This window comes from Astatotilapia calliptera, chromosome 8, assembly GCF_900246225.1.
Source record: "Astatotilapia calliptera chromosome 8, fAstCal1.2, whole genome shotgun sequence".
Classification (NCBI taxonomy): Eukaryota; Metazoa; Chordata; class Actinopteri; order Cichliformes; family Cichlidae; genus Astatotilapia; species Astatotilapia calliptera.
Window position 1 is genome coordinate 21,668,477 of NC_039309.1, and position 22,490 is coordinate 21,690,966.

Below are 22,490 nucleotides of genomic sequence, written 5' to 3' on the forward strand. Positions count from 1 at the left end.
ACCATGTTTACTGCTAGAATAACACCCTCCAAAATAGACTGAACTACATTGAATACACTCGTTGCTTTTCATTATGGAGAAGTGGGGAACTTGGCTTTAAAGTTTAATAGAGTTGAGATAAAAAGCTACTATCACATTTTAAAAAACCCATAGTAACTTACAACGTATTCTCCAAAATAAACATTTTTAGCTTGGAAAAAAAAATCGGAGTCAGACGGGCGCCCTCTTGTGGCTGCGTCCGTCCAGTACACAAATGAACATCAATACTGCGCAAGAGTCTTCTCAGGCAAGAGCGCGCCTGGGTCTTTAGCTCGCGTGACCGACGGTTGTCATAGCAACTGTAAACTAGTAGGCTAAAAGAGCAGGTGCAGGATTTTCCCCGTTTTTGGCGCTTCTGTTTCAACTAAAACTACAACACAGTCGTTCAGAAACTGACAGAAACATGTCGGACGTAGGATCTGAGGAGTTCGAGGATGAACAAAATAAACTCGGGGTGAGAGAATATAATTATCGTGTTAAGTTTGTTTGCTGCCGACGATGAACTAAAGCTAATGGTAAAACCCTATTTTGTTTTTACCCGAGCAGGAGTATGAAGGAGGCAGAAATGAAGCTGGAGAAAGGCACGGATTCGGGAAAGCTATTCTGCCCAACGGAGACATTTATCAGGGAGACTATCAGAACGGGAGAAGACACGGACAGGTAGGACGTTTGAGCTGGACCCCTGCAGTCCAAAGCACACAACATTCTGCATGTATGTGCATATCAGCACATAAAGACATTATCCTTTAGATATAGAAAAAGCTGCTAAATTAGATAACAGTGTGGACAGTGCGTGAGAACATTAAGCAGTTTAAAGCAGTCTTACCCTCTAATTACAATTTTATTTAAATATTTAGTCCCAAAGAAAATTCTTAATATTTCACGCTTTTCCCTGATGCTACTCGGGTAAGGACTAATATATATTTAAATATAACTGCTTTCTCCACTAGGGGACATATCGCTTCAAGAATGGGGCGAGATATGTAGGGAACTACCAGCAGAACATGAAACATGGACAGGGAACCTTCTACTATCCCGATGGGTCCAAATATGAAGGTATAACAAATGTGCTTTACATGAGTGTGTTGTGTACTTCTACCAATCAAAATTATTTTTATACAGTCCTGAGAACGTTTTTAAAGCCAGCTGAAGCTCTGATGTTGGTTTCTGTAAGCAAAACTCTTACCACTGCCTCTTCTGACTGCCAGGGTCGTGGGTTGAGGGTATGAGACAAGGTCACGGTGTCTACACCTACCCCAACAAAGACACCTATGATGGAGAGTGGCTGCAAAATTTGAGGTATGTCACAAGAAATGCAATCACAATTGCTATAACAACTTGTAATGCCAGAAGGAGTCAGGGTTTATATTATATATACACTTTTTTATGTTAAGATAATTTACTTTGATTCAACAGTATTAATACTCTAGAGAGCAGGACTTTTTTCATGTTGAAATGTAGTCCCAGAAATGCTGTCACATGTCTTTAACTTCTGAGATGTTTGAACTTTTTTTTGCACCAACATGCTTTTACTTTGAAGTTAGCTGTAACTAGATATGTTAAAAGCTACTTGAATCTTTGCTGTTTTTGTGATTTCCAGGCACGGACAGGGCATTTACCACTACCAAGAAACTGGCTCTAAGTTCAAGGGCACTTGGGTGAACGGCAAGATGGAGTCAGCTGGAGAGTACCTCCATACTAACCACAGATTCATGGGCAACTTTATCAACAACTATGTAAGTTTTATTTTTATAACATTCTCACAAATTGGTCAGTGATCGATCAAAATACTGAATATGTTTTAATGTAGCCTGTGCATGGTGTGAAAAGTGACAATAGCCAAAATGATTATCATGATTTTTGTGATCACTGTTAAGTTATGTGTTATTTGTCATCACTATTCATTGTTTTTAGTGACATAAATGTTTTTATGACACCGTCCTCCTTATTCCCCTAAATTCAGAGCATCATTCACTCTTTTCATTGCACCTGTGTGTATATTTATGTGAGGGGACGACATCATTTGTCCAGTGAGTTAACCATTTTCCTGGAGGCTTCATTAGTCACCGTGCTTTGTGGGGATTTTAGTTAGTTTTTTTAGTTAGTTAGTCGGTTTGATGGACTGTACTCTTTTACTGTACTTCTATTTAGCAGAATTAGATTAATATATGTATGTATGTATATATATATATAAACTATTAAATTATGGTGTGCTTTAGCTATAGTGAATTATCTCCAGCTATCTCCATGATTTAACCATTCTATAGAGTTTGAAGTATGTTTTAATGCAGAACATTTGTACTTCAGCGTAAGTCTAATTTTAAAGAATGTATGTATACTGTAGCATTATTACTTTGATATAAGTAGAGGCTTTAGGATAGGTGCGTCTTCTATAGAGCCCTCAGAATCGCTTCATTCATCACATAATCAAAAGGTCAAAGTGTTGTAAAAAGACTTTTTAAGGAAAAACAAAAAACTCATTTTTCTGTTTTTAACCACAAAGAAAGTTACATTATGCGGCTCCATTCTTGCCTTGTGTATTGTTTTGTTTTGTTTTTTGCCCCACTGTTCCAAAATGACATAGATTGGTGTTTTCAGTGTCAATCAACAGAAACAACAATCAGTTCTTATATCATTGTGGTCTGTGTCATTGTAAATGAGGATGAGTCTGTGCCTCTCTCCCTTATTATCTTCGGTTTTAATTTTGTAGCCGCTTGGCCCGGGGAAGTATGTGTTTGACATCGGCTGTGAGCAGCATGGAGAATACCAGAAAGCAGAGCAGGTAAATCCACTCGATTCACTTGAACAGAAACACGGTGATGTTAAATATTTGCCCCCTTCCTGAGCTACTATTTTTTTTCACACATTCAGATCATCGAACAAGTATCAGACAAAGCTAGCCCACATACCAACAAAATGCACTTTTTTAATGATTTCATTTATTAAGGGGAAAAAAGTCACGAGATAGAGCATTAAGGTCAGCTGATCACAGCTTCTGGTTGTTCTGAGAAGCAGACTAAAGGCGATCGTGGCTCAAGAGTTGGCAGTTCGTCTTGTAATCGGAAGGTTGGTGGTTCGAGCCCCGACTTGGACAGTCTTGGTTGTTGTGTCCTTGGGCAAGACACTTCACCTACTGGTGTTGGCCAGAGGGGCCGATCAGTCTGGCCCAGGGCAGCTGTGGCTACAACTGTAGCTGCCTCCACCAGTGTGTGAGAGTGAATGAATTGTAAAAGCACTTTGAGGGACTCGAAAAGCGCTATATAAATGCAATCCATTATTATTAAAGCACAGAGGAGATCAGGCCTTTGCTGTAGTTGCACATACACTTTTGAACAGTCTGCCTCTTCAAATCAGGACCTCACCAACACTTCTTTAAATTGTCTTTAAAACCTGCTTGAAGAAGCATATTTACATGCTTGCATTTAAATGTGAATTAGTTTTTGATACTTTTCTTTCACTTTGTTTTTTGTTTGTTTTGTTCTTTCTGGTTTGCTCTGAGTTATTATTTTTAGTCATACAGAAATTTGGTCAGCCCTTGTTGTTTTAAAATCTGCTTATAATCAAATTGACTTGAGTGGCTGTGTGCTGGCTGCAGATGTGCCTTGTGTTTGCAGATGTTGTCATGCTCAGCTCACTCTACAGATAGTCATGCTGCTATTTGTGGAAACACAGAAATATGTCTGCATTCTGACTGAATTACATGCCAAAGTGTGTTCTTAGAGCATTTTCTATCTGTAGGATTCATCCTGTCCTCTCTCCAGCCTTTGCAGGACAGAGCTGAGGGTGAGTGGGATGCCACTGTCCTCAAATGGATTCCCAAATGTGTCACAGGCCTAACAACAGAAACTCCTGGGAAAGAGACTTCAGGTGAAATTCAACAGTGACGTGCAAGCCATGATTGTAAAACTACTGTCTGATAGCAGAACCCCATACAGAAGGTTACTCTTGCAACCCTAGAGATTTTGAATTTGAAAACACTGAAAATGTTCATTAAAACTTTAAAAAATGTTCAGTAAAAGGCTAAAATTTTATAAATAATTGTCAATATACTTGTTTTAGGGCTGCACAATTAATAAAAAGTTAATTTTGATAATGATTTTTGCATGGGCAAGCATGATTGATTGATACTTAAATGTATGCTTCACCAGTTAAAATGCAAAAGCAAAAGCAAATCAGTTGCTCCCTAAATCAGTGCTGGACCATCCGCTTGTGCAGATCATAGTTTTTCCCTGCAGTTTCCTGGACTAATGTAGACAACTAACATTATGTTAAAAGAATTTAAAAATCACCAAAATTGAAATTTCCTCCACATTATGAGCTTGTGCCTCCAAGAGGATCACCTGGAACAGCCTTGTTGATTTTAATTTTGCATTAAGTTTTGGTATATATATTTTTTTTCTTGATGCAAATAAGGAAGACGAGTTTTATTTTGATGCAGACACAGATGTGAGCATGTGAAAGCAGTGCTAGAAATAATAAATAATAAATGAATAATCGGGACCAATAAAAATGAAGATGGCTTAACAAACCAAAGGGTGACATCATAAATCATCAAGAACATAGGTCCTTAGAATTGGAGGGGGTCATTTCATGTTTGTGACATTTCTGTTGTGGTAAGCAGATCAAAACTAAACTAAGGGGGCAGCTGTGGTGGAAGGTGTATTGATCCGTTATGCTGTTTAGTAAAAAGTACTAATACCTCACTGAAAATACATCACTGTTTGTAAAAGTCCTCAAATTGAGATTGTTTTAGCTTGATTTAAATTGCCATGAAGGTTTGGCCATAAACCTCAATGGACTGAAACAACGCCGTAAAGAAGAGTGCTTCAGAAAGATGCAAGAGACTAATTAAGTTATACAGAAATCACTTCAAGTTATTGCTGCTAAAAGGTGGTTTTACAAGCTGTTGAATCACAGGATGTATTTAATTTTTACAACTGCTTCTGTATTTTGGTGTACATTTGTTTAATAAACATTTACACTGTGTAATATATCATATGTTGTTGTTCATCTGAGGTATATTTACTAAGGACTTCCTCATCTATATAGCTTTCAGAAGAATATTTCATTTTTTTATTAATCTTTTGAGTATACTTGCAGTTCTGCTGAAAGACAGAACTGTTCTCTCTAACATTTAAAAGAAAAAAGAATACAAGTTTTTGTCTGTTGTCTTTGCTTTATACTATTTTAGATTAAACCTTCTCCTTCATTATAGTCTTATAGCTATGTCAAATTAGTTGAAAACCAAAACAAACAACACGCCCCAAACTTCTGTATAGCCTGTTGGAATAAATACCTGAGTGGAGGTAAGATGGAAAAGATGTTTTTGATTCATGCACTGTCAAGTGAAAGTTAGAGCAAAATTTTAAACATGCTGGGAACTCAAACACTATATATTTTATAATGGAGACCTTTGTTGCAGGGGTAGCATAGGTAAATGAATGTTTCTTTATATTCTCTATAAAATAAATACATTTGTCTTTAAATTTCTCTACAAATCTAGAAAAATAAACCAAAAGAAAAATGTAGTATTCTCACCTATGAAATAAAATATACAATTTATGAGTAGTTTTTAAAGCCAGTTTCCACATTTTCACTTCACGTGTGCTGCGATGAGTCAGTTTCGCTTTCAGCATTATTTCGAAGGATGCCGGAAGTTGTTTTGTTGCCGTCAGTTTCGGTTACGCGCTGGCTGCTGCGCTGTCATTCTAGACAACGGAAGAAATTCTGGCAGGCAGTCAGCATGTGAGGGGGTGGACAGGATACCTGCGTGGAGTCGGTATTTTCATCTTCCTCGGTAGATATAAGGGGCGCACTCAAGCTGATTCGAAGACAACACCAAGAATGGACGACTGTCGTCAGCAAACGTTGCTGTTTACGTTCGGCGTGATAGCTGACATTCAGTACGCAGACATCGACGACGGCTACAATTACACTCGGACTCGTAGGCGATACTACCGAAGCGGTCTCCAGCTCTTGAGAAATGCTCGGAAAAGTTGGTCGGAATCAGCTGTCAAGCCAGCATTTATTCTCCAGCTGGGAGACATTATCGACGGCTTTAACAAGCCCAAGGACGCCTCGGAGCGCGCGCTGGACACCGTGCTGAGAGAGCTGAGCTCCTGCCCCGCGGAGGTGTATCATGTATGGGGAAACCACGAGTTTTATAACTTCAGCAGGAGCGCGCTGCTGCGTTCAAAGCTCAACAGCACGCTCCACACTGACAGGAGCATGAGCACTGCCCCGGCCGGCTCCGGCATATATGCTTACAGTTTCAGCCCTTTCCCCGGGTTTACATTTGTTGTCCTGGATGCCTATGATGTGAGCCTGCTGGGAAGAGAGAAGGCCAGTGAACAATATGTCGATGCTATGAATTTGATAAAGCAGTATAACAAAAACGAAGATCTCAACTGCCCTCCAGGTATGCTTTACTGATAATTACAACATTAATAAAACAAATGTAATTACATTAGCCCAGATATCAAGTAACAGGAATATGCATGTACACAGTATAAAATGCAGTAATATGTATTTAGTTTATTTATTGCCTTCCTTAAACAACTGACAATTCTTAGATGAAAATGTAATTTATACCAGTGAAGGTATCCAGTAGGACAGTTATGTGTTTTAGTAGCATAATTTGTAAATGAGGACCAAAGGATAGAAAACAGGTTTTATGGATTTACACTTGTTATTGACTAAATTAGCTTGCGACCCAACAACTGAGTTGATGATGGTTTGTGTTTTTGTTTCAGCATTTAACAATCTCACGCAGAGATTCACAATGTTCAATGGTGGGTTCAGTAAGGACCAGCTGGACTGGTTAGACTCTCTTCTATCATCAGCTGATGAGAAACAAGAAAAGGTCACAATTGTCAGTAAGTAAAACTTTTAAATACGTTCACTGGACACCTTGCTAGTACAGGACCAAGATTTGCCTTAATTTCTCACGGCATAGGTGCTGAAACCTTCCTACAAGATTTCAGTCCATATTAAGATAAGAGCTTCATGCAGTTGCTGCAGCTTTGTCAGCAAAATGTCTGTGATGGGACTCTCCTGTTCCACCACATCCTGAAAGAGCGAATCTGAGTTCAGTAAACTAACTGGCATGTTCCAGAAAGTAGTTTGAGATGATTTGAGCTTTGTGACATGGTGCATTATCTTGCATTATCTTCTACTGTCCAGTTTTGGTTTTTTTTGCCTGTCCCGTTTGGCTCTTTTGCCATCAGAATTATTGTCTAAAGGCAAAGAAAGATGCCCAATGGATTTACTTTACCAAATTGACCATCCCAGCCTTGCCATAATGGTCCATTTGATTCACCTTTTATTGTTTATTTTATTTTCACATACTGAATATGGGACAGACTTGACTGGGGGAAAGAAGGGGAGAAAGAAAGAGGGAAAGAGAAACAGCTGAGAAGAGGGACGGGGGAGAAGGGCAAAAGACAAAAACCAACAGAATGGGCAGAAAAAGAAAAAAAAGAAGGAAAAAAATGCATATATCAATCACCTGGGTCACCTGCTGAGAAAGAAAAAAGAAAACAATTAATTAATTTCTTAATTTCTCACGGCATAGGTGCTGAAACCTTCCTATGAGATTTCAGTCCATATTAAGATAAGAGCTTCTTATCTTAATATGGAGCTTTGTCAGCAAAATGTCTGTGATGGGACTCTCCTGTTCCACCACATCCTGAAAGAGCTATATCTGAGTTCAGTAAACTAACTGGCATGTTCCAGAAAGTAGTTTGAGATGATTTGAGCTTTGTGACATGGCACATTATCTTGCATTATCTTCTACTGTCCAGTTTTAATGAGCTCATGCAAACTGGAGCCCTAGTTTCCTGCTCTTAGCAGGAATGGTTCCTGGTGTGGTCTTCTGCTGCTGCAGTCAGTTTCCTTGGTTCTAGGTTTGCAAACTGCATCCAGCACAGAACCAAGAGCATTACACTGCTAACAAAACACCAGCCCTTTGCAAGCATCTGAACAAACAGCATGCTAACACAAAGGTAGCCAACAACCCAAAGTGAACGTATGCTGATCCCAGCTCAGCTTGATCAGAGCCTGATCTTCAACATTCCAGTGCTTCTAGTACAATTTAAAAGAACACATGTGTTTTTATTTTTCCTCCTTTATCCAGGTCACCTCCCCATCCACCCAGACTGCACAGACACCATTTGCCTCGCATGGAACTTTGAAGAGCTCCTGGCCGTCATACGCTCCCACACCAGTGTGGTGTGTTACATGGCGGGACACGCCCACGACGGTGGATACTGCCAAGACGAAGATACAGGAGTGCACCACCTGACGGTTGATGGGGTGATTGAGACACCACCTGACAGCAATGCATTCGCCACAGTCTCTGTATATGGAGACAGGATGGAGCTGAAAGGATACGGGAGTATCACAGATCGAGTGTTTCTGTTTCCATCCAGACAAAAGGACACATACTGTAATTAAAGAATCACAACTTTATCACTTCTGTCTTGAAAAAGAATTATTGAAGAATTATTTCTTGTGTGAGTCCAGTCCACCAGTTAGTTAGTGATACACCTAGGAACTAATTTAGAAGATTTTTGAAAGTGTCCTTTTGTGTTTAATCACACCTGGAGCTGTGATGGAACTGTTTGGATTTTGAGAAATGTTCTTCAGACTGGGAACTTGAAGGATGTTTCGCTGAGGAAGTGGGAATATTATGAGTACACCTTACAAGAAGATAGTGTTCTCGCTGCTTTCCACTTTACAGCACTGAGCTTTTTAAGTTATTTTCAAATGGAAAAACACTGACAAATTAGGAACTATTTAAGGGATTGTAATATGATAATATGAAAACAGCAGCATACTTTACAAATACAGTAGCTCAGATATTTTATTGACACTTATGTTGTTTTTTAATTTATGACAGCGTGTGAATGATAACACACCAAATTGGTGACAACGCTTGATTGAAAGTGTTTGATTAAGGCTGTATGAAATACAGTGAAAATAAAAATCTATCTATGCTCAGTGGATACATTAAATGCTACTGTTTCTTGCATTGTGTGATGTGTTCAAGTTAGTGGTAAATTAAAAATTGAGACTTAAGTTATTCATCATGGGGTGGAGTTATATAAATATAATGATGTGATAGCAGGCTCCAGTGTATGGTATGGTATTTCCATATACATTGTCGATTACCTATTTAACCATCTCTTCCTTCACACTGAAAGCCTAAAGAGCCTGATGGTAGAACCAGTTCCATTGTGGAACAAGAGTGCCACCTAGGGGAGAAAAAAAACGACACTTTTATTGCAAAGCAAAGTTTTAATGTGTTTTTTGATTTGACTGCTGGTTCTACATATGCAGTTTTTACCCCTCAGATGTAAAAGGCTAAATCTACCCGACATGTTATGTAGCTACTCATTTTGGCCCTCAGATTTATCCTGAAATTTTACCATGTACAGATGCGTACTAATACTTGTGTTTCTTCATTAGAGCAGTATTTCTTAAAATGGGACACTTTGGAGGACTGCGGCGGCACAAGGATTATTATTTTACGTTTTAGAAATTTGCGTCATGCAGAGTGCCTAAATTATTAATAAATTAGTTTGTTTAATAAGAAAATCGAAGTTAACATGTTTTATAAGTTCTGTATTTGTTATAAGCTCTCCCCAAAGGAGAAAGTAACACATGCAATCAAAATGAAGGAGCCAGTTTCCCATACTGATCACCGATGATTTGTGGTTAACATGTAGCAGCAGTCCAGAAACAAAAAAAGCTTGACCACTACATTTGCCTCACTGCCACAAACACAAGCCCTTGTTTCTTGAGTATCTCATCATAAATACTCAATTTGGCGTAACCATTGTCTCTGTTGTTTTGGTATAAATGTAGTTATGGAGTTGAACATTAAAAGTGTAGCATTTTTAGCTTAGACTGTAATAACAGACTGGCAGACTTTTACCGGTGAGGTTGGAGTGCTAGTTAGCAGCTACTGCTGATTAGCAGGCTACATTCAAATCACCGATACATATACACATATGTTAATTTGTGCTAAGCAACAGACTAATAAAACACCAGAATTTATTTTACCAAAAATGAAGCATAAACTTCCTGGACAGAAATTTGCGTATCATTTCAAAGGCTGTTTGACATATTATGTGATCCTTGATTATCTTTGATGAGCTGACACATCTAACAGTGTAAATCCAACTATAAAAATCTGAGTAAAATATATTACAAATTAAAAAAGGAAGCTTCATTATTCAACACGAAATAAAAAATGTAATACATTAGATCGTAATGTATTACATTACTTGAGGCGACTTTTGTTGTGATTTGGCGCTATATAAATAAAATTGAATTGAATTGAATCGTCTTTTGTCCATCATATTGTGTTAAATCGCTTAGAATATAAAACAAAAGTATAGAATTGAGTCGATACAAACTAGCCAGAATGTAGAATATGTTATATACATTTGTTATTTATTCAGGTCAAACGTTCAACTGTGAAGTCGTGATTTGCTATTTCCGATTGTCCATAAAAGCAGCAACAGCAGAGACGTGGCCGTCGTTGCGGCTGTTGCGTTCAAGTGGCGCAGTGTCCCGTCTGGAGGCAGAGCGGGCGAAGTTTCACTCTCTGCATTGCAGCCTGAGCGCTGCTGCTGGAATTCAACACAACAATGGCGACTCCCAGTCCTAACAGCAACTCCACTAGCTCTAGCAACAACAGCAACATCGTAGGATCAACGTCGCACCAACTCCACCAGCAAACACAGAGCAGCAGCATGCAAGGTAGGCGAGAACTGGCTCCAGTTCACAGTTTCATATTTCTACTGGGGACATAAGAGTTTGTAGGAAAGGGTAGCCTTTAGCTTCCTAAAAGCAGAAACACTGTAGCCAAGAGAAACCCAATAAGTAAGTCTTTTCGGTCAGAACTTTCAAAATAAATTATGTTACGCGGCCCATGTCTGGAAACGTGATCAATTTAATGCATCTGTTGCAGATGCTCCGCTTATGTTAATGCAAAATGCACACTTTTGCTAAAACAAGCCAAAATAGTGGCCGAACCGCCTTTTCTTTGAGTAAGGTCAATCTGTGCACTTATTTGGTTAATCATAATTAAAATTAAAATGAGCAGTTAGTGACAAGCATCACACATGTAAGTTTTTACATGTTAAATCAGATTTAAAAAAATATTCACACCATGTAGTTGATTAGCCTAAACTAATCAAAGGCTTTACTGTAGGATCTGAGTAATTGTCTGTTGACAAGCAGCGCTTTTACTTTGACGTCTGACTCGTGAGACTTCCGCTAATTCTGTCTTTCTGCGCTTAGCTTCATCTCCATCTCCCTGAAACTGCACTGCTGCTAGGCTAGCAATGATGCACAAGCTTCAGTTTAATTGTTGTACCAACGGGCCTGTAATGGCATAGTCAAGTGTTTTCATTCCTGAAGTTTGAATCGTACATCTCGACTCTACCTTTAAAAGTATTACGTTGTTTAAAAAAATGAGTTCTCCAACTATTTTAACTTTTTCGCCTTTGTTATTAGCAGAGGGCTGCTACAAGTAGCCTCAAGGCCTACACTGAAGTGTACTTCTGTCCCCGGTCAGGCCACTGTTTCAGTGCTTTGCTCCGAGTAGCAAAGAAATGATGGAGCTAATAAAGTTAAAGTTGGGGCTATCAATTCTATTAAGTGTCAACATTAAATTCTGTTGGCTTCAGGCCATACATAACGTTACTTGTCTTCCTTGTGTTGCTAACGGTAGTTCTGTCGGTGGTTTCATAACGTGTTGACACAAATCACCTCTATTTGTTAAATAAATTTAAAGTCTAAGCCTTTATATTTGTTAAGTGTACATCTCTATCTAGTTAATGCCTCTAAGCGCACACTGTCATCTCTTATCGGACAGGCAGACCTCGTGACAAAACCTGTAGTCAGCTAAGATTTGTTTTAGTGAGGTCACACATTTTAATAATGTGCTGTGAGGAACAGAAACGTCTACTGAAACTTAATACATAAAATCAAATTTTCTTATTCTACATTAATCCACTGTGCATATAAAAGAGGATGATCGCAAGAGAGTCCTCAACGAATAGGAATAAAATCACCAAAATAATTATTAACACTTGACAAAAATACTTAACTAAAAAAGGGAGACAACGTATTAGTTTAGTTTTTGCGAATGCAATATCGACATTATGTTAAAATTGAAGTAACAAACAGAACTTTTGTCCGTAGGGTTTTTCTTACAGGAAAAGCACCTTCTTTGACCTGAGGGTTTAGGCCTTGTCTTGCTTACTTCTGTTTACAAATTAGAATTAGATTTCAGAAGCAAAGATAAATCACCACAGAAACTTTTGAATGTGTGTAAGGAGCGGTTGAAGGTGACTGCTGTCAGGAGTAAAGTTGCTCCTGGTGCTGTGGTATATGGAAGACTAACACCCCCCATATAAGTGTCATTACAAGAGGAGGGGGGGAAAGTCAATTTTTGGGCTACAGCTCCATAGGATGCTATTTGTTCTGACTTGCTTGTCACCCCCTATGAAACCCTCAGTCCTCAGAGTAGGAGTTCTCCGCTATAGTTGAAATTCTGCAGATATACAGGGAGTCATGTAGTGACAGCTGATGGGTGTTTTGGGGGGTTAAATAGAATTCTTATTGTCATTCATAAACCTTGATTACACACACATGTAAAGTGCTTCACATACATTAAGCTGTGTTTTCTTCCAAGAGTTGTCATTTCATTGGAAAAAGCCAGCAGAGCAGGTTAGACAGACTTACATGTAATAATGGATGTGCTCATAGTATATCAGGAGGGCTTTACTCTGGATTTTATTGATTATTAAGCGCCTAATCTTAAGCCTCAACAGCCATATCTGACTTTGTAATTTCTTGCTCTGTGGCAGTATCAAATGTTTTATCTAAACCTTGCAGAAACCAACACCTGCTGGAGATGTCAAAATGAAACAGGTATTCAAACTTATTTTATAAGGTTTTAGTCTGATTTGGGGAGATTTCGTTTTTTGTTGAGTTGAAAAAAAAAATTATTATTATTATTTTTTTTTTTTAATTTTTAGGGCCAATCTTGGCAAAGGAATTTATTGAAATGTCCCCATCGCTTCCCTCTGTTGGTCTTTTTCTTTTGTTCGCATAAAGTTATTTTGTTTTCCATTTTTTCCATTTTTGTAATACCTGTAATTGTATCATCTTTTTTTCTGCATGTTTTCAACTGAGTTTCTATGTTAGAATGACCTGATGTAGACAGACCCCATTTGATGAGACACTGTTAAGTGTGGTTTCCATTGTATGAAAGGTATACCAGTTGAAGTGGCACATGCAAGTTTTTAGTGGCTGGCCACTGTGAAACTGTGGTGTTCTGCTAAGCCAACAAAAAGAGAATCAGTCTCGTTCCACCGGCAAATACCAGTCATCACTAGTGTGTTCATAGTATTTTACTACTGTCTGTTTATAAAGCTAACAAACATCGTAGCTTTTAGTATTAATTTTATTTACCTCCACCCCACTCCCCATTGTGATTAAATTCAACAGTTGCATGTAATTAACTTTATTACCAAGAATTTGCAGCATGAAATATATTCTTGTAATACAAACTGTTTTTGTTTGGGTTTTTTTTTTTTTTTTTTTTTTTTTTTGCTAAGACTGTTTTATCAGCTAGCTTTAACGTGTAGCCCTTTGTTTTATTTTTTTTCCCCACAAAAATGTAATTTTCTAAGATATTAGTTTATATACTTACATTTAAGGTACAATGGCAAACAGTGACATTGAGTTCGTTTTAATAAGCTGTATTTTGACTTTGTAGTGCTAAGCATACGTTAGCAAAAAGGGCTAATGCCAAACAAAGTATAGGAAACAATATAGTTTATTTTAATTTTACTGTCACTTTTTAATACAATCCACTTATTCTTCTATAGTACTTCATACACTGATGATACAGTATTCAACTTTAATAATAATCTTGGCAATATGGGAAAATTGAACTATTTGCTTTTTTGCCATATGCTTTTAGTACTGCTAACAAGCTAGCAGCCAGCTAACCTAGCTTGGCACAACAATTGCTATCTATCTATTAGAGAGGTCACAGGAAGTAATTGCAAAAGCCTAAAACAGTTTTATATAGGCAGCAGTGACAAATACATGTAATTGATTATTGTTCTGGTGGTAGTATTTGCAAGTGGAACAGCAGAAAGTAGTGCCATATGCACAGTGCCACAAGACTGGCAGAACATTGGTTTTCAAAATTGAAAGTAAGATGGTACTGAAATGACTGTTAAAATTGAACTATTTTGCCAGTAATACAGCAAATACTACATCGGTTATATATGGCAGTGCACTGAGCAAGACCCACCAATATGTGGCACATCTTTTGCCAGCTAAAGCACGTTCTCAGTATCCTGACCTGTTTTCCATTTTCAGCATTGAATCATGCTGGGACGGCACTTATCAAACGTGGCCCATTTAAACTCTTAACAACACATTTCAAGAAAATGTAGTAAAAATGTTTTTTTCTTTACTTCAGGGTTTCAGATAAGCCTGTCTGGAATACCCCAAAGTAAGCATTAGACTTGCACACAAAGCACACGACCTCTACTCTTTGTGGGGACACCTCAGTAGTGTAAAGGAGCATCCTTCCCTCTGTTATTGTAGCCATATTCAAGACTGGGCTCATTCTTGCCTCCTGTTACTGAGCTTCAGTCTTGATTCATGGTTTATACTATTATATACATGCACGTGCGTAATTGGATAACACAGGTGAGAGGATGCCACTGTATACTACTGAAACAGCCTGTGTGGTGCTCTGGTAGTGGGAGTCTGTCCACTGTTCACTGCTGTTAATTGTCACAAATATATTTATTGCCATGAAAGATTCATTTGCACTGGGGCTTAAAAGGCTAAGGGATCTGTTTGCATTCAGGAGCTGGTTGGACAGGGCATGGCAGAGACAACTTAACACTTGAACTCAGCACTTTCAACAATGCCTAAACTTAATTACCAACTCTATTTGGGTGATGCATTCATATACTCACATGCACCTAACAGTTAATTCAACCTATGTGTCCTCAGTCTGAACGAAGTGCTGTCTTGAGTGTTGGGTCGCTTTCACATGTCAGTGGGAACTGTTTAGTGTTGACATGCACATTTATAAAGATTATTGATGGAAACATTCTGAACATGGATTCCCAATGTTAGCACCCTGCTTAGTGCACAGCATACTAGCCTGATAGCTTGCACACATGCTGCATGCCATTTGTTCAGAAGGTTCTAGCTAAAAGGGCTTGTGCAGTACACCTATCTGAACACTGGGAACCCCTGTACATTTTTGCTTGTGTTCAAAACTTTTTGCTTTCTCGAAGCTTGAGAAGAGCTTGAGAACTCCAAAACTTCATGCCACAGATTTTTTTTCCCCACCCTTCCCTCATAGTCATATTTTTCAAATGCAACTGCATAATGCATATGAATGTGTTTATACTTGGATCATATTAAGTTGCTGTGGCATATTGAGACTTATCTCAAGTGTAGAAAGACAATACTGAGGTAAGAAAGGCATTTTATCACACCATGTGTATCCTCTGTCTTCACCAGTTGGTTGAACCCACAGACTGGTGTGCATGTGGTGGCACTGTGCATCTGTTTCTCTCTTTGTCCTACCAGGTAAACGCAAAGCTCTGAAACTGAATTTTGCCAACCCTCCAGTGAAACCGGCTTCCAGGCTCCCACTCAATCCAACAGTTCCCTCTTTCCAGAACCCTCACATGTGAGTAAAGATAGTTGGGACATGATGTCACTGGAACTAGATAAGAGGTTGTATATAGAAATTGAACATAGCCTCTGGACCTGATAACAGTAGAGTGAATTTGTCAGGCCAGCAGGGGGCAGTGCCTGGTTGCAAAAAGTAGTCCTGTTGTGTAGACGTTTACAGAGAAACAACACTGCTCATTTGCTTCATAACCTCAGGAAGTACGTTTTGATTATTAAGTTTCTTTGTGAGCAATTTTCCAAAATCTCTTCAAGTTACTATGACAACAGAAATGCACTGACTACATTTGCTTCTGTGTAAAACATTTGTAGAGTTGGTTTTTATGCTAACCACCTTAGCTTGCTAGCAGTTTTTTTTTTTTTTTTTTTTTTAAGTTGACATGTTGCTACATTTCCTGGCAATTTGTTGAGTGCTGTGCAATGGCACAAAATCACTGACACGACTGTTTTTCAGCACATGTTCATATTTCTGGTTGCACAACATGCAGTCTAAGTTGGGGCATATCCTTAGAAATACTGCTTAATAGCACTAATGGTGGTCTAATCTTTATGCATCCTGCACCTTTAATATCATGAGGGGATTTTTTTTTAATGATAAAAATATTACAAATACTATGTTCATATTTTGCCATCTTGTCAAATCCCACATACCCGATCAGATTTTAAAGCCGGTTCATGGAAACTTTACAGTTCACATAGAATTAATTTCTGATTAAAATATAAGTGATTAAATCTAAATGCTGTCATCGTCCCACATTCAACAGAGAGCGCCTACGGACACACAGTATTGAGTCATCTGGGAAGCTGAAGATCTCCCCTGAGCAGCACTGTGACTTCACTGCAGAGGATCTGAGAGACCTTGGTGAGATCGGCCGTGGGGCGTATGGCTCCGTCAACAAGATGGTCCACAAACCCACAGGCCAGATCATGGCTGTCAAGGTAGCCCAATAATAGACTATTAGTGATCTGGAGAAGTTTGTGGAATCAACCAATTCCAGTCTCTGGCCAGTCTCTAGGTGCTTCTCTACTTTTTGTTAAGCTGATGCAGAGCTGCTGTATTGAGGTCATATATTGTAGTGTACTGCATGAAAATGTCACGTCACCAGAGGCCAGTCTTTACTGATCAACAGGCATCTGAACTCAGTTTTGCAAAGACGTCCCAACCAACTAATATTTTAGTCGATTGTACTAAAACGAGTCTGACAGTAAACGTCTCTCAAAGTGTGACTAACATTAGCCGTGCAAGCAGCAGCAGTCTGCCCACACACCTGGATGGCATGCAGTGTGCACTGCAGGTGGTTACATGTTAGCTTATTCTGACAGCCTTTTTAGAAGCATTCATTGTGTAGATGAAATACTGACAGACTCTGATTTTAGGAAAAATGCGTTGTTGAATTTTGAATAACATGATAACGAGCTCATTGGAATTAGTTTCGCCGATGCATTTTAGGGTCGAACAGTTTCATTTCTGACTGAAACAAAGGTTTACTGAACTAGCATCAGTGTTGTGGTCAAATGACCTCTCACTGTTAAGTGGATGTGGATGGCTTGAGTGGTTTATGTGCATTACTTTTATTGAACCCAGCATGCACACGGTGATAGCAGGTGAACTTGCAAGGTATAATAAATAACAAAAATGAAGGCTGTTCAATTCATGTCCATTGCTCTCTCAGAAATGAATTCTCTTGTTAATGCTGCTAAAGTTAGAAATGTGGTTAAAAGTGTGAGGCTGAAACATGCATGTCTGTTTTCTGATGTGTCCCTCAGAGGATTCGCTCCACTGTGGATGAGAAGGAGCAGAAGCAGCTGCTGATGGACCTTGATGTAGTGATGAGGAGTAGTGACTGTCTCTACATTGTGCAGTTCTACGGCGCCCTCTTCAGGGAGGTCTGAAAAACACACCCACCTGTCTTTTTTTATGTTACCGAAACAAAATATACCTGATTCATTCAGTTGATTGCAAATTCTTGAAGGAGTCTAACCTTTATGTCTTTGTTTCAGGGGGACTGTTGGATTTGTATGGAACTTATGTCTACCTCATTAGACAAATTCTACAAATATGTATATTGTGCATTAGATGACGTCATTCCAGAGGAAATATTAGGCAAAATAACATTAGCAGTAAGCAACGATTTCATATTCATGTAATGTAATTTTCCTGTAATGGCATGCATAGCATCAAATAATTAACCAAAGATTTTTTTTCTCTTTAACAGACTGTTAAAGCACTGAACCACTTAAAAGAAAACTTGAAAATAATTCACAGAGGTAAGTTTTCTCATTTTATTCTGATCAGCTATTACTAATTAACTCTCGTCCCAGTTACATTATAGTTAGGTCGTCCTTTACTGTGTTTGCAGACATCAAACCTTCCAACATTCTTATGGACCGAAAGGGGAATATCAAACTGTGCGATTTTGGCATCAGCGGCCAGCTGGTGGACTCCATAGCCAAGACCAGAGATGCAGGCTGCAGGCCTTACATGGCAGTAAGTAATCAACTGCACTGATTAAGAAATATGCATCAGTTACATGTGAAGGAGTAAAACGGGTTGATGTTATTATCATATTTATTAAGAACCTTCATTTGAGTTGTTCATACCTTGCAGAGTGCACCCCAAGCAGCCAAAACATTTAAATCTTCTGCTTAATATTGCATGGGTTACCCTTGTGTTCAGTTCTGACCAATGGGGGCACAGACCTGTGCTGTCGAGCAACTGATCCTTTGGATTGTAATAAATCAGGCTTGCTGAAAAGAGGTTGGAGACCAGTTCAGTACCTATAGCCAGGGGTGTGCAATTAATTTTCCCAAGCGGCCACATGAGAAGTGGAACTGTTGTGGAGAGATCAAATTAATACTGAGCAGAATTGAGTTCAGCTTATTAACATCGCCCTCTGCAACAGTCCAGCTTCTCGTGTGACTCTTTGGGAAAATTAATTGTCTGCCCCTGGCTTAAGCTGTGTGTCAAGTCATTCCTCGGTAGTTTTCACTGCACAGAGGGTGTTGCAGTTGGGAGCGAGTCTATGAAGGATTTCTGACAGTGTTTAGGTCGGCAGTACACCTTAAAGTAATTCCATATATGCCATTTATATGGGCATCCTCAGTAGAACTTTGCATTTAATGACAAGTTCACTTCACGTGTCATTGGATTTAAAATTGTTGTGACTGACATGTATTTTGCATTTGTATGATAGAGTGAAATACTGTCGTATGGGGTCTAGTGAATTATCTGTGTATCACAGAATATTTCCATTTGTGCATTTTGCAGCCTGAAAGGATAGACCCCAGTGCTTCTAGACAAGGCTATGATGTCCGGTCTGATGTATGGAGTTTGGGAATCACCCTGGTAAGACTCAAGGGTTTTATTAAGTTAAGCTGTTGCGATAAGGATAAATCCACAGTGTTAGACAATCACAGTTCTTTCTGTTTGTTATCAGTATGAGCTGGCAACAGGAAGATTCCCCTACCCTAAGTGGAATAGTGTTTTCGATCAGCTGACGCAGGTGGTAAAAGGTGAGCCTCCCCAGCTCAGCAACTCAGAGGAGAGGCAGTTCTCCCCCAAGTTCACCAACTTTGTTAACCTATGGTAAGCACAATCACGTAAAAATTGATTGGGGAACATTTTTATGCCCACTACATTTGGCACATTGCCTCTGATTTGTTCTTTTTTTGCCTGTCCAGCCTTACAAAGGATGAATCAAAAAGGCCAAAGTACAAGGAGCTTCTGGTGAGTTTCAATACTACTTAAAATTGAAATGTAAAAGTCATTTTTATTTGCTGCAGTAAATACAATTTTACCCCAACTCCTAGCTCTGTGATATTTGAGGATTTAGGCTAAACCAACTTTAAATTAGCTGCCTCATACAGGATGAATTGTCACTTCAGCTTTGTGTATCTCTCCTGTAGAAACACCCTTTCATTCTGATGTATGAGGAGCGTTTTGTGGACGTTGCCAGCTATGTGTGTCGCATTCTGGATCAGATCCCTGCCTCTCCTATCTCGCCCATGTATGTCGACTGACAGTTAGTCCAGGGAGGGTGGGGTGAGGGTTGGGGGAGGGGGGTCGTTAGCCAACAGTGGGTTGGACACCAAGTTTTGTGACGCGACGTTTGACATCTTAGCCCTAAGAGTTAGGTGGGATCACCAGTTTTTTCTCGTGTTCCAAAGAACAAAGGAAGTCTAAATTGCTCAGTGCAATGAGACAAATATCCTTAAGCAAACCTTTCAACCTCCCATCACCTCATTTTAAAATCCCATAATATTGTCATTTATCTTCAGTCAGAAAAACTTGAAGCGAGAACATTGTCTTAGTAAAATGCAATGTATCTGTGTATGTGAGGGGGAAAAGGAATAGAGTGTGTATATAGATATAGATATATATCTCATATGTACTTGAATTTGTACACAAATACAGAATTTACCAAATAAAGTGGTGAGCAGTGACGCTCTTGATGTATGAACAAAAATAGCCACCCAGTGGATTGTACATTGTGGACTGTATGTTTGCATATGTGTGTTCACCTCTGAACTGTTGACATGTACAAATGTATGCAGATAGGTCTGCTGTCTCAACAGTCTTTTCATGCATTTGGTTGAGAGCACCTTTACTCACAGCAAATGGTTGAGTATGCAAGAGTGTTTCTGTGTGGAACACTCGTGGATTTGGTAGCGCAGCTTTCTTTTTCTTTTCTTTTTCACTTTCCCCCAATATGCAATCTGTGAGAAGCTGTCTTGATAGAAACATAAGACAACTGCCATTTCTCACAAACTGGCCTCAGTTCATCTCTTTTGTTATCATTGTGTTTGAGTTATAAAACTAAGCATCTCTTTTTGATTGAGAATTTCCTGTGTTAGTCTTGTTGAACAGAGCTGGTGGTAGAAACTCCTAATTAGAAGTAATATCAAATGGCAACACCTGGTTTAATGCAACTGGATTTTTGTCATTCAAAGAGGTAGCTACAGCTAAAGACAACTGATAGGTTAAAACAAAAAACAACGCATGCTTCCAAATATCCTTTATAGGTTTTTGTTAATAAAAAAAGACAAAGGACAAGATGATGTAACAATAGCTAGCTAAGATGAGAAGCAGACTAGCAAAATATATGTTAAATAATTCTGTCCAAAAAAAAAAAAAAGGTTAAGATTGGTAAAGTAAGGTATACTAACTCAATAGAAATGTATATTTTTCTACTATATAGTTCTAGTCAAATGGATGAGGAAATAGAAAAGACTGTTACGCTATTATCATGCTAATAAATTCAAGTTTAACATCTAGCTAACCATATTTTTTTATAAATGCCTTCACCTGCATTTTAAATGCAATCAGTTTGCATTAAGGCATACTGTCGTTCTTTCAGGACCACCCAGAAGTCTCCCAGGCTACACACTTTTTGTCCCACAAAAACATCCTCGTTTCCTTGCGAGTAGTGGAAGATGCCCTCTACCCTGGTGTAAAGTTAGTTTGGGACATTATGTCCACTGTAAATGTGTATGTACATAGAACACCTAACCTGCTGTTACTGGCAGGTTCTGCTCAACAGTTAAGGCTGATTCCTAAACACAGATCCAAGCACCAAGATAGGTGTCAGGTGCAAATTCTTTTAGTTTAGGAATGAGCCTTAATTCCACCTGTCATAGTGCTGTACAGTTAAACTTCTCATCCACACTGATCACAGATCCACCGTGCTGCCATATAGCAGCAGTAACTACAAGTTTAAAAGTCTAGGCATGGGAGTTCTGTCAAAAAATAAATAAAAACTGTAAACGCTGCTAAATCACAAACTATTGACTTCCATACCAACTACCGAACTGTCGGGAGAAGAGGAATCTCACTCAACACAGTTACACGTTTTCGTCCTTAAGTTCACCACGGACTCGGCATGCTTCTCCATGACTTAGTATGTCTTTCTGGCTTGCACTGATGATAGAATATTACCATGCATTAAACTCGGATGCATCTCCATAATCCAAAATGCCTCATCTGTCTTCCTTTGTCAGTTATAGTAATATTCTGGAGTTTTACATAATTGTGTGGCAGAAGGTCAATGGGAGGCCACAATTTTGAGACTATTGAGATGCACCCGTTGTCATTTCTTTTCAGAAAGCCACATTTACCAGGCGGGGCCTCTTATCCACAGAATGGCGAGACAAATATCACATTACTTGGTGATAGCTATTAACCAAACTGTATGGATGATGGTCCTTTAAGTGTGGGACACTGTAGGGACTTTTACATGCGTCTCCCAGAAACTACCACCATTGTTGGAGTGGGTTGGGGACGTTTCAGTGTGGCTTGTTTAAATGTTGAATACTTTTGGCCTGTTTGGGAGGGCAACACATTACAACCGCATAGGTGGCGACGTTGTAGAACCCACACGATTCTTTTGGTAAGCGACTTTCCATTTCTGTCTAACACGAAATGGTGCAGACCCCAGAGAAAGCCCACAGATGGAGCCGTTTAACTTCAAACTGTCTCTAGAGCTGTTGTAGTCTGTCATGTGTTTCCAGGAAGCTAACTTGACGCTGGTGAATCTCCAGGGTACATGTTGTATAAATTGCAAAATTACTAGAATGTTCATATTAGATTATAAGATATTATTAAGGGCAATGAATATTATATTGTATCTTCATTGATCGTTACAAATAAAGTTCCCACGGAAAAGATTGGAAACCTGTATTGTGTGTTTCTTTGAATTTAG

At 38.9% G+C, this 22,490-nt stretch overlaps 3 protein-coding genes across 5 annotated transcripts; all 3 read left to right on the forward strand.

The window, feature by feature from the left end:
• Positions 1-310: 310 nt before the first annotated feature.
• Positions 311-4,984, forward strand: rsph1 (radial spoke head component 1). Its single transcript, XM_026177656.1, has 7 exons — positions 311-493; positions 586-699; positions 990-1,095; positions 1,248-1,338; positions 1,640-1,775; positions 2,750-2,821; positions 3,801-4,984. Exons 1-7 carry the CDS (start codon positions 443-445, stop codon positions 3,921-3,923), a joined length of 693 nt encoding a protein of 230 aa, XP_026033441.1. The 5' UTR covers positions 311-442; the 3' UTR covers positions 3,924-4,984.
• Positions 4,985-5,613: 629 nt separating this feature from the next.
• Positions 5,614-9,068, forward strand: adprm (ADP-ribose/CDP-alcohol diphosphatase, manganese-dependent). Its single transcript, XM_026177659.1, has 3 exons — positions 5,614-6,457; positions 6,792-6,914; positions 8,174-9,068. Exons 1-3 carry the CDS (start codon positions 5,884-5,886, stop codon positions 8,491-8,493), a joined length of 1,017 nt encoding a protein of 338 aa, XP_026033444.1. The 5' UTR covers positions 5,614-5,883; the 3' UTR covers positions 8,494-9,068.
• Positions 9,069-10,546: 1,478 nt separating this feature from the next.
• map2k4b (mitogen-activated protein kinase kinase 4b) lies at positions 10,547-22,455 on the forward strand. 3 transcript variants are annotated; one of them, XM_026177427.1, is made up of 13 exons: positions 10,547-10,806; positions 12,952-12,987; positions 14,555-14,587; positions 15,688-15,790; positions 16,557-16,731; positions 17,560-17,679; positions 17,794-17,913; positions 18,009-18,060; positions 18,153-18,280; positions 19,061-19,138; positions 19,230-19,378; positions 19,474-19,519; positions 19,699-22,455. In XM_026177427.1, the coding sequence occupies exons 1-13, from the start codon at positions 10,695-10,697 to the stop codon at positions 19,810-19,812; spliced, it is 1,266 nt and encodes a 421-aa protein (XP_026033212.1). In that variant the 5' UTR covers positions 10,547-10,694; the 3' UTR covers positions 19,813-22,455. The 3 variants fall into 3 exon arrangements, with proteins under 3 accessions (XP_026033212.1, XP_026033215.1, XP_026033213.1); XM_026177430.1 differs by having other exon boundaries at positions 15,730-15,790; XM_026177428.1 differs by lacking the exon at positions 14,555-14,587.
• The last annotated feature ends 35 nt before the right edge of the window (positions 22,456-22,490 follow it).